The sequence below is a fragment of the Rattus norvegicus genome, chromosome 1 (genome assembly GCF_021556685.1).
Source record: "Rattus norvegicus strain SHRSP/BbbUtx chromosome 1, alternate assembly SHRSP_T2T, whole genome shotgun sequence".
NCBI lineage: Eukaryota > Metazoa > Chordata > Mammalia > Rodentia > Muridae > Rattus > Rattus norvegicus.
Window position 1 is genome coordinate 118,459,299 of NC_141534.1, and position 12,853 is coordinate 118,472,151.

Here is a 12,853-nt window from a genome sequence, read left to right on the forward strand (position 1 = left end):
TGGCAACAAACTTAAGGATTTGTGTGAATTTCAACTTTCATTCTTGGCTAATTAACCAGAGGTGAGACTGTTGGTCAGATGTGTATATACCATTCACTGCAAAGGAAATTGCCTGAGTTTCCAAAGAGGCTGTTGGTGTTGTATTCCCACATTATAGCCCCGTAGCCTAGCAGCACCAGGCAGCATGCTCTCCCTTAGGGCTAACCTGATACACATGACATGTGTCCTGGTATCTTTCAGCATCTGCATTGGAACAGTTTATTTGTTTGTCTTGAGGGAGTATTTTTAGCTACAACTAAAGCAATCGACTTGATTTGTCTTTGGCAACAGAGAGGAGTGTGGGAATGATTATAGACTGCCAGCAGAGGTCAGGTGAGGACAGGCTTTGAGGGGTGCATCTGATAGAAGCTATTATCTGCCTGGGCAAACCTGCTTGCCCTTCAGTCACCTACATCCCCTGCACCCCACCCCTGTCCCGCAAAGTTTATAAAATTTGCTTTAGCCAACACAGAGGACAAACCGTTTTGAGCTTCAGATTCTCACATGAAGTGCCTGATTGGTGCAGGCAGTGTTAACTTCCCAAACACTGAAGATGCCAGCCAGCAAGACAGGACCACATGCTACCACATGGCCATGATGGTTGAGGGCATACCTTTTAGAGGAAACAGTTCATTATAGCTGGACAGACATTCTTCAAACCTTCTAACAAATTTATTAATCCCTCTAGTGTCTGGTCAGTATAGTCATCTCATAGTATCCTCAGGAGACTGATTCTATAATTTCCTAGGGTTACAAAAATGTTTGACTGCTTAAGATCCTTAATTAAGATGGTATATGGTTTGCACATAGCCCAAATATATTCCTCTCTAGATGACTTCTGTTCCTACTTCCACTTATTTTTCCGCTTTCTCTTCTTCTTTCTCTTCCTTATGCTGCTGCCACAGTACTTGGGATTGAACTTAGGACCTCACAATTGCAGGCAAGTTTTCTACCACTGAACTATATCCCCAGCTACTCCATTTAAAATTCTTATTTTGAGACAGGTTCTCACCAAGTTACCCAGGTGAGCCTTAAACTCAGTATAGTCCGCATTAAGCTTTGAACATTTCATTCTCCTGGTTCAGCCTCCCAATTATTGCTTCGCTAATATCATTCCTCTCAAAGCACAAAAGTTTTCAATTTGGGGAAGCCCACTTTACCTCTTTTGAATGTTGAGACTTTGGTATCACATGTAGCTGACTATTGCCTCTGCAAAGGTCATGAGGATATATGGCTCTCTGTTTTAGATTTAGACTCTTAGCAATTCAGTTTCAGTCACCAATCTATTGCCTCTGTCTATTGCAAGAAGAGAGATGCTTTCTTAATAAGAAGCACAGTGGTTGTGAGTACAGTCTCTTTGTGATAGAACTTTATTCTTATTTTTTATTTGTTCTTGGATCAGGATCAGTGGTTTCTATGTTTTAGGAATTTGGTCACTTCATTGAGTTAAAAGAATGGAAGTTTTAATTAATTGTTATCTGAGTAAGTTAATCTGCATTTCATGTGGGTTAACAACACTGAACTTTATAGTTATCTGAATAGGTTAATCTACATTTATGGCCATTTATGCGCCAGTTACTCTTCTCATAATTGTGACAGAATATCTGACAGAAGCAATTGAATGGGTGAATGATTTATATTGAGTCTCACTAAAAAGTTGTTACAGTTCTATGTCTGGAGAGGCCAGGCATGTATTGGCATTGTAATTGTGTATATGTTTTTCTTTTTTTCTTTATTCTTCTCTCACATATTACATCACAAATTTACCTTCTTTCTTATCCTTCCATTCTCTTTCCCCACCCCCACAATGCCTCTTTCCCAGATTCACTCCTTGATTTCCCTTCAGAAAGTAACAGGCCTCCCAGAGATAGCAACAAACATGGCAGAACAAGTGACAATAAGACTAGGCATAAATACTAATATGAAGGCTGGACAAGGCAACCCAGTAGGAGGAAAAGGCTCCCCAAAGCAGGGAGAGTCAAAGACAGCCTCTGCTCCCACTGTTAGGAGTCCTATGAGATGACCAAGCTACACAACCATAACATGTATGCAGAGGTCCCAGGTCAGACTTATTATACAGGCTCCCTGATTATTGCCTCAGTCTTTGTGAATCTACCATACTTCCTCTCCCTCTTCCAAAGGATTCCATGAGCTCTGCCTAATGTTTGGCTGTGGATCCCTGCATCTGTTCCTATCAGTTACTGGATGAATCGTCTCTGATGGTGACTATACTAGGCTCCAGTCTAGGAGTATATCAGAATATCACTCTAAATCATTTCGCTGACTTTATTTTTGCCACTCATCTTTGGTTCTATTCTAGATCTGTGGGCTATCTAGACTTTGGTTCTTGGCCTTCCAGGCAGTGTTATGCATGGGCTTTCTTTCATGGTGTGGGTCTCAAGTTGGACCAGTCATTGGTTGGTCATTTCCACAAGTTCTGTGCCACCTTTACCCCTGCACATCTTGTGGGCAGGACAAATTGTAGGTTGAAAGTTTTGTGGCTGAGTTGGTGTCCTATTTTTTCTCTCTTCCTTTTGATGGAGGGGAACTTCATAGCATGACTTGTTAATATCTCAGCAGACAAGGAAGGAGAGAGCTTCATTTAAAAGTAGAGTATCCTTGAAAGGTCCATGTTAGATAGGTTCCATACTCAAATGGTTCTACAAACTCCCCAAACACACTACCAACTGGTACCAATTTTTTAACATGTGAGCTTATGGAGAAGATTTTGTATTCAAACCATAATATTTTAGCTAAATACTTGTCAATTTTGTTGATTATTTTCCAAAGAGCCAATTTTTGTTTCATTGATTATCTCCATTGTTTTGGATGCATTCTATTTCATTTATTTCCATTATAAGATTTACCATTTTCTTTCTTATGCTTACTGTGGACTTACAATGCCATGTTTTAGTATTTTAACATCAGAGTTTAAGTGATTGCACTGAGACCTTTTGGAGCAGGCTGCCTTATGTCATCACTGCCTTATCTATGCTCAACAATGCTGTTCTACTCTGTTTCTATTTCTTCTCTTTCAAGGCATTTAACATTTTATTTTTTGAGTTTAAAAACTTCTATTTAAAGATTTTATAGAACATGATGTTTCATTTACATATTTCTGTAGTTTCCAAATTTTCTTTCATCATTGATTTCTGAATTTTACTCTAGAGATAAGTTTTATAACTTAACTTGGGAAGTAGGCTCATAAGGGTCTGGGAGAGGATAACACTATAGATTGATTGAGATTAACATAAAAGTCTGGGAGTGCCAGGTGTGGTTTGGCCATGCAGTTAATGCAGAGGTCACCAGGCTATGAACCACAATTATTCCCAGCCTTCTGGGTAGAAAACAGAATACATTGCTTCTTTTGAAGAAACAACCTTGCGTGGTTAACATTCCTTGTTTCCTTAATGCTTATTTATGAGCACAAGACCATTCTCCACTGTCTTGACTTTTATTTTTCCATCCGTTACTTTTGTGTTGATGCTTCCAAAACACTGTTTTAATTCCATATTACTCTTATTTTGTGAGTTGCTTTCTTAATTATTATTATGGTTATTACAAGGAACGTATTAACTTGTAGCAGTCTATTTGGATCAACACTATTTTAATTTTGATAGTCAAAAGAGCTTTTCTCTTTACAATTTTTCATCTCTTTGTCTTTTGTGCTACTATTTGCTACAAAACTTTAATCTTTATATATCTTATGTTCAGTTTTATAATTATTACTTTAAGATGGCACACTTTAACACGGAAGGTCAAAAAAGATTATATCTATATTGTTTTTATTTATTTAAATGTTCCCATGTGTTATTTATTCATGTGGTTGGGGTAACATTCCAAAATGATTTTCACTTAGGATTCAAGGGCTTCTTTTAGATGAAAGGTAGCCATGACTTTTCCTGGTTTTTGATAGGAATGCCACATTGTCTTTCATCTTGAATGGCAGTTTGGTTGGGTATAGAATTCTTGGTCGACAGTCTTTTTTTTTCAGCATGTTGTCTATGCAATCCCAGGGTCTTCTGGCATCAGTATTGTGTGGTTGCTAATTTTATTGAGTTACATGGCTAGTTGCTTGTCTCACTGACTCAGAACTTTCTCTTTGAGCCTGTCTTGTCTTCAAGAATTTTTTCTACACTATGTCTGAGTGTGGCTATCTCTGAATCTATCCTTATTGGACTTATCTGAATTCCACAGATGCCAAGATTAAGTTTTTCATCATATTTGGGGAGTTTTGCTCATTATTTTTTCAAATATTCTTTTTATCATTCTCCCTCTGCTTTTACTTTTAGACTCTTATGATCCTTATATTGGCTGCTCCATGGTGTCCCACAAGCCTCTGATGTTAATAATTTCTACTTATTAATCTTCTTCCTAAGATTAAAACTTGTTGTTCTTATCACTGCCCAGCTTATGCTTTTATATTATTAAAAGCTTTAAAAAACCAACTTACATTTTCAAAAACCTTACCATAATTTCAGTTGTTAGAGATGAATAGATTTTTAAAGGTCTTATTTTATATTCACATTGACATCCTTCCCTAGCTGAATTTGATGCATTTGTCATCATAGAAATTTGTTCTGTCAGTATCAATAAAATTTTTTATTTATTTTTTCTTATAAAATGTTTTGATCATATTCTTCTTCCCACCTCTTTCCAGGTCCTCCCCACCTTCCTACTATTCAACTTCATGTTCTTCCTCTCTCTTTCAAAAAAAATCAAAAACAATAAAAAAGAAAATAAAAGCAAACAAACCAGACAAAAACCTCCAGTCAGACAAGCATACAAATAAACAAACAAAACAACAAAACAAAAACAAAAAACCAAAAACAAAACAAAGAAAATGTGCCTGAAAATACATGGAGTTTAGTTTTATGTTGGCCAATTACTAGGCATGAGGCCTGCCCTGCAGGTTGGTATGCCCGGTAACACTCCGTTAGAGTAAACAGATTTTCACTTTCCCAGCAGGTATCAACTGCAAGTAGCTTCTTGGTTGTGGGTAACTCTTTTTGTTCACTTCTCAATAAAAACTTTTTTTCTCACTGGTGATTTGTGCACCTCTCCCTGTAGACTATTGAGATCTTTGAGCACCTGGAGAGGTTTGGTTGTCAGAGTAACTTCAATGATCTGACTGAGTTGTACTTGTTGACCATCATACAGACACTGTGAGATATGAAACCATATCTCCTCTGGCTTATTCAGACCTTCGACAGGACCCCAAAGGTGCATTCTGCAAGGTTGGCCATGTTTCAGCTACAGCTACCCTACCACCTGCTCTCTTTATTGGCTCTTCTTTGGTTTGAATAATGCAGCCAGTTGAGTTCACACAGATAAATAATTTGGAAGTGGAGTTAAGAATTTGTTGGCCTATTAGGGATTTTTTTAAAGACTCTGAATATCTCTATTTTGAGTCATCATATTAGAAACAAGAAAGTTTGTTGACTGTTTTATTTGTTGTGGCCATGTTTCAAGTTTTCAGCAATAACTTAAGCAATGATTTATAAAAATCATGTGAGATATAATTATTTCATAAGCTTTTCAGATGGTTCTTTGCGGAAACTGTGTTTTGTTGTTAGTGAATGGCACAGCTCATTGGAACAAAACTCAACAAATGGCTAATAAGGTTTTCTTTGACTATTGGCACAATATTACTTAAATGCTGTGTGTTGCATTTTTCCTTAGGCCAGAGGTCTGGGGATAGAATAAGATATTTTGGGTAAATTATTTCTCCTACCATCACAAAAGATCTGACACAATAAAGAGTTTTTCTTATTGTACCATGTTTAGTGTTGATCAGTAAAGGCCCTTCGGGACAGGGAACTAACATTTTTTGATGCCATCATATGAACACATAGCTTCTGAGTCACCTTGGCAAGAAAGAAATGGTGGATAGAGCTGAAAGCAACTTTAAGTTCTGGATAGGAATTTGGATTTTGTTTGCTCACAGCTCAGTGAATATGTCGACCTTATAGCTTCATTTAAGTCCATGGGACTGAGAAAGCTTCCAGTAGGAAGGAGAATAACAGAATGAGGAGCTGGGAGTGTATACTGATGAGCCATTACACAAAGTGTGCTCTGGAACACATCCAGTGGCCTTATGTGACATGACTTGTGAGCTATTGTACCATAGTCCTCAGGCATCAGAAATGACGAGAATCTGCCCAGATATTGGTCAGCATGAAAAGAGTCAATGAAGAAATGTGTCTTTGACAGTTAGGGAACCTGAAGAGTAAGGGAACAGGCCTGGTGACTCTGTGATCTCTAAAGGCAGCTGGATACATTTCTGAGGTCCAGGACAATTTGTTACCCTGTTTCAAAGCTCTGGCCACATGGAGGAAAGTCATTGTAGCTGTCATTCTATAAATATTTATTTACATTTGTTTGTAATGGCCAAGCACTAGAAACCATTGAGATGTTCTTAATGGGAAAATGGAATGTACATCATGGCATAGCCAAATATAGTACTGACTGGTGAAAAACATTGAAATTTGATTCACAATGTGAAAAGAAAAAACCTTAAAGTAATTGTGCTGAATGCTGCTTTTCTGTTAAGGGAATCTGACCACTGTCGCATAAAAACTGAATGTGAGGGCCAGAGTACATTTCAGAGGTAGAACATTGCATAAAATGTGTGAGATTTGAGGTTTGATTTACAGCATTGAGAGGAAGGAGGGAGGGAGGGAGGGAGGGAGGGAGAGAGAGAGAAGAGAGAGAGAGAGAGAGAGAGAGAGAGAGAGAGAGAGAGAGAGAGAGAGAGAGAGGCAAATACAAATCCTCATTCACAGAGAATACAGAGAATGTCAATTGATCTATCAAGACAAGAGAAGATGTTTTGTTGGGGGTGTGTGAGCATGCAGTGACAGAAGGATCTGGGGGGCGGTGTAGAGCATGAATGAGCATGAGTTCTGGGAATGATGAATATGCCCATTATCTTGATTGGTTCATGAATGTATACATAAGCCAAAATAGAAATTATACTTTTAAATGTACACAGTTTGCTGTACAGCATTGTTTTCCACAAAAAAGCAAACCATTCAGAAGATAAATCATGCACTAGTGTGCTAGCACCGGTGTTTTACAGGCTGTATTTTTGCCTGTTTTACAGGATGGATTGCTATTCTGGGTGCCATCTGGTTGCTAATTTTAGCTGATATTCATGACTTTGAGATCATTCTACACAGAGTAGAGTGGGCGACTCTCCTCTTCTTTGCAGCACTCTTTGTGCTGATGGAGGTAAGGCTTTGGAACTTTTACTTGATTTTAGATTTCATATTTTGTTTGCAGAGTGAAACCTAAGGCTGAACATCTTTCTACATATTTACTAAATGGGAAATGATGGTGATTAATGTTAAGGTGACCAGCATTTTTATTTCCGACATTTAAATTTCTTATAACAATGTTTATTTGGTTTACTAATCTTTCTTTTCCTTGAATTGTTTTTGTGACATATAAATTTATTTTAATTTGTTACTAAAACATAGAATTTGCTCAAAATAAGTCTGGAGGAAAATGACTTACAAGAGCAAGTTCATAGGGCACAAGGATCCAACTTAGGCTGCACAACATTGAATGAATACTGCTGTATAGGCAGAGAAAGACCATGTCAGAGAATATGTGATGCTACGTATTGTTTGATTGTAACTGTTTCTAAAAATTGCTCACAATATGTATTTTATTTATTTATTACATATAAGTACACTGTAACTGTCCTCAGGCACACCAGAAGAGGACATCAGATCCCATTATAGATGGTTGTGAGTCACCATTTGGTTGCTGGGAATTGAACTCAGGACCTCTGGAAGAGTAGTCAGTGCTTTTAACCGCTGAGTCATCTCTCCAGCTACAATATGTATTTTAATCTTGAGGCATTGTTTATAAATTTGTGCCATCCTTAAACAGAGAGGAAGAAAAGAAACTAACAAAAATACAATTCACCAAAGAGTTCCTGACCAAGCACTGGTTCATTGTGTCCAGTGACCTTTAACCTGTGTTATATGCCTTCACTTTTTAAGGCAGAACATTTCCCAGATTTCTGAGTAGTGGCCTTTTTGACTCTTAGACGTGTGTTTCTTAGTTTTTAGAAATTAATTTTAAAGTTAACATACACAGTAGTGGGTTTGTTCTTTTATGGCAATTCCATGCAGGTATTATACTTTTTCCCTCGTTCATCTCCCTTCTGTCACACCCTTCCATGCTCCACTCTTACTAGTCCCCTTCCATCACGTAAATATCGTCCCTTTGGCTTTCATGTCCCCTGGGTCCCTTAGCCTCTCCCTTTCCACCTTTCCTGACTTCTTGAAGATCTGCTCTCACTCATGGTCCCTTATGTGCACTCATGACTACACACACACACACACACACACACACACACACACACACACACACACTCTTAACCCTATATTCTACATAGAAGACAAAACGTACAACACTTGTCTTTCTGAGTCTGGCTTTTAGTGGTTACATAATGGTCTTCCAGGTCCATCCGTTTTCCTGCAAATATGATATTGTTTTACAACTAAAATTTTTCATTTTGCATCTGTGATTATATATCCATTATGTGAGTCTGTGTGTGTATGCGTGTATGAGCACACACTCATCTGTTTATGGACATCTAGCCTGATTCCATGTTTTAGGTGCAGTCCTTGTGATTGGTGCAGCAGTAAACACCAATTTGCATGACCTCTTTTGCAGATTAGCTTCGAATTCTTCAGGTACATATGCATGAATGATATACCTGGGACATATGATAAATAAATACATTAATTAATTAACTTCTCCCTCACATAGTTTATCCCTTCACCCCTCTCCTCATCTTTGAGAGGGTAGCCCTTGCTCTGCCCCCAGTACTCCTTCACCGTGGTGCATTATGTTTCTGTAGGATTAGTGCATCTTCTCCCGCTGAGGATGACAAAGCAGCCCTCTACTACTTATGTGTTGAGGGCCTTGGACCAGTCTGTGTATGCTCTTTGGTTGGTTCCTCAGTCTCTGGGAGCTCCCAGGGGTTTAGGTTTGTTAACATTGTTGATCTTCCTGTGGGGTTGTCATCTCCTAGAGGGTCTTCAATCATCCTCTAACTCTTCCACAGGGGCCCTGAATTTTTTCCAATGTCTGTTTGTCTCAGTCAGCTGGTAGATAGATCCTCTCAGAGGGCTGCTCTGCTAGACTCCTATTTGCCAGCACAACATAGCATCATTAATAGTGTGAGGGATTTTGCCTGCCCATGGGATGGTTTTCAAAATGGGCCATCATTGGTCAGCCAATCCTTCAGTCTCTGCTCCATCATTGTTCTTGCATTTCTTTTAGACAGGACCAATTTTGGGTCAAAAGTTTTGTAGGTGGATTGTTGTCTAGTTCCCTAATGATAATTCTATTTTGAATTTATTAAAGAATGTTCCCATTGAATCCCACAGAAGCTGCAATCGTTCATATTCCTATGAAGTGTGTATAAGGTTTCTTCTTTCCCTCACCACCAGTTGTTATTTGTTTTATTAGCTGTTTGAGAATTTCCTGAGTTTTGACCATATTCATTTCCCTCCCCCAACTCTTCTCAGATTCACACATTTCCCTTGTCCCTTAACTTTGTGTGCTTTTTATTGCCTTATCGACTCTAATTTGTGCTACCCAAATGTTCTTTGACATGGGGACTTTCATTGGAGCATGGTCGACATACTAAGGGCTACTGTCTTAGAGGAAATGGATACATTTCTATATTTCAGCAGATAATGATTGCCAATAACTCAACAGCAAGCTGGGATCGAATCTGGTGTGGACTTGCATAGGTCTTGAGCATATTGTCACAATTGCTCTGAGTTAATATGTGACGTTTCCTTGCCTTATCTAGCACACATTGTTTTTATACTCTTTCTGCCCTCTCTTCTTCAATGGTTCCTGAACCTTGGGAGGAGGGGTGCAGTATAGATGTTTCATCAGGCATTTATGGACATTGTGCAGTCTCTTACTTTCTGCACATTGGCTAATTGTAACTCTCATGTTAATCACATCATTGAAGGTAGAAGTTTCTCTGATAAGGGTTGGGAGATGCATTGATCTGTGGGTATAATGATATGTCCCAGGAGTCAGTTTAATATTATGGACATTGTACAGAATAATGGTAGTAAATTATAACCTATGGCCTATGACCTGTCTAGCCATGTGTTTTTGGCCCAATAATGCTGCCAGCTATGAGTTTCATTGTATGGGGCTTAACTTAAATCCAATCAGAAAATTGTTGGTTATCATCATAATGTTCATGCCTCTATTGCATTAGTGGGTATGTCTTGCAAGGATGGTTATTATTATAGTTCACTGGGTTCACACTTTGAGAAGATTATTACTTTTATCCTCTGGTAGCATGCTAGCACTATGGAAGCTAGTTATGAGTGACAAATCTTACAGACAAATTTCAGTTTGATTCCTTCTTGTCCTATGACTCAAGTATGTGGAATCTTTAACAACAGGATCTCCCTGTCAAGATCTGGAGAGTAATCTGAAACTTGGATTGCAAAGAGCATTGACAATCACCTGTAATGTCTAGGGATCTTTGGTACCTCATTGAACAATAAGTCCTAAAGAGCTATCCCATTTCCAGTACTAAACTTATGGTGTCTGGTAGGGTCATTGTTGACCCATTATAGGAAAACTTAATTTTGGCTCTTGTTGTGTATGTGAATAGATGTATTTTAGGAAGCTTCTAAGGAATAGATTTCCATAGGAGTTTTTATAAAGTCTTTGGTGTTTTTTCTTTTCTTTCAGTTTTCCTCTCCTACTCTGTCCTTCCTCCCACACCACACTCTATCCCTTCCTACTCTTAACTCTTCTCTAACCCATTATGTCAGGGCATTCTATTTTCCTTCTCCTGAACACCTTTACCTGTAGGCCCTTAATAATTTCCTTATCTTTATGGGCATCCAAATAAAACACTCACATCTAAAAATTCACAGCTGGCATCTACAGCTGAGAGAAAACATTTGACTTTTGTCTGAGACTTGGTTACCTCATTCGGAATGACTGTCCAGCTTCAGCCATTTACCTTCTAATTGCATCATCTTACTTTTCGTAATAGCTGAGTAATAGTCCATTGTAGAAAATGCCACATTTGAATTTTTTATTCTTTAGTTGATGGGTATATAGACTGCTTTTGTGAGCAGAACATCACCAAACGTGGATGAACAAGTGTCTTTACAGTAGGATATAGAACCCATTGGTTACATGCCCAAGAGAGGTATAGCTGAATTTTAGTTTTAGCTTTTTGAAGAAATTCAAGTTGATCTCCACAGTTATATGGTTTACATTTCCACCAGTGGTAAATAAACCCTCCACATCCCCCTATCCATGCATTTGTTGTCTTTTTTTTTCCTAGATGATGGTGATTCTGATTGTGTCTTATAGAATTGCAAAGATTTTATTTTCATTGTTCTGATGCTAAATATGTTGAAAATTTTCAGATATTTATTGGACAGTTATAATTTCTTCACAAACCACTCTTTTAGTGTACTGGCTTACTTATTGATAGGATAATGTATTTTTTGATGTTTAATATTTGAAGCTATTTGTATAATGCAGATATTAACTGCCTGTCTGATATGTAGGTAGCAAATTTTTCCTCATTATGTATATAATCTTTTCACTTTTGTGCTCATGATTTTGCTGTACAGAAAGCCTTTTAATTTCATATAATCCCTTTTCTCAATTCTTGGGGTTATTTTCTCTGTTATCAGAGACTTTGTTGAAAAGTCGCTTGTGCCTGTACCTTGAAGTATTTTACTATGCTCCCTTCAGCAGTGTCAGATTCTCAGGTCTTTCATTAAGGGCTTGGAGTGATTCTGAATCGATTTTGTACAGAATGAGAAGCACGGCTTTAGTCTCAGGTGCCTCATTCGGAATGACTGTGTCTAGCTTCAGCTATTTACTGTCTAATTCTATCATCTCATTTTTCTTCTTAGTTTCCTTCCTCTGCATGTGGATATTCAGTGTTCTTTGCAGTATTTGCTGAAGAGGCTGGTTATTGTTTTTTTGTTGTTGTTGTTGTTGTTGTTGTTTTGTTTTCTCTATGTTTTTGGCACCTTTGTTAGGATGCTACAGTTGTGTGAATTTGTGAGCACTGTGTTTTGTTCCAGTGGTCTATAGGTCTGTTTTGGTGCTAGTATAATACACGTTTTGCTTTTCTGGTTCTGTTCTAATATAGTTTGAGATCAAATAGCATGAAGCCTCCAGCCCAGTTCTTCCTGACTCGTCATGCTTTGGTTACGTGGGTGGAATCTTCTACGCTTCCATGTGAAAGTTAAGATTTTTGAAAATTAGCCTGTTGTTAGTGTTTTAATGGCAATTGTACTAAACCCACAGGTTACTTTTAATAATATAATCATTTTAATAATAGTAAACCTGCCAATCTATATGATGAATGTTCTTGCATGATCTAGCAAGTATGCTTAACCTTGTAACATTAGAACATAACATCATTCATATATATATATATATATATATATATATATATATATACTCAAGAACTGAACAAAAATTGTTTAAAACAATGTTTGAAAAAGTGTATGATTTTGTGTTAGGTTACATTCATTATTATTTTTGGCCATATACATTTCTGGGCGGAACACACTTTTGATTCCATCTTGAATGTGTTTTTTACTTTCTTGGTAGATACACTGAATATGACTCCTCCCACCCCTGATTTCTCTTTCTAAAAGTTTGTTTGGGTATATAGAAAAGCTATTAATTTTGCATGTTTATTTTCTACTCTGCTACTTTGCTAAAAATGTTGATTAGGTCTAAGAGTTTTCTAGTGGAGTTATTAGGCCCTTTT

At 37.6% G+C, this 12,853-nt stretch overlaps 1 protein-coding gene across 4 annotated transcripts in view; it reads left to right on the forward strand.

The window, feature by feature from the left end:
* The window catches only part of Oca2 (OCA2 melanosomal transmembrane protein), a 322,662-nt gene that overhangs the window by 129,486 nt on the left and 180,323 nt on the right, over window positions 1-12,853 (forward strand). For all 4 annotated transcript variants that reach the window (NM_001271493.1, XM_087654839.1, XM_087654913.1 and 1 more), the window contains 1 exon segment: window positions 7,145-7,272. In NM_001271493.1, the coding sequence (NP_001258422.1) occupies window positions 7,145-7,272 (128 nt within the window).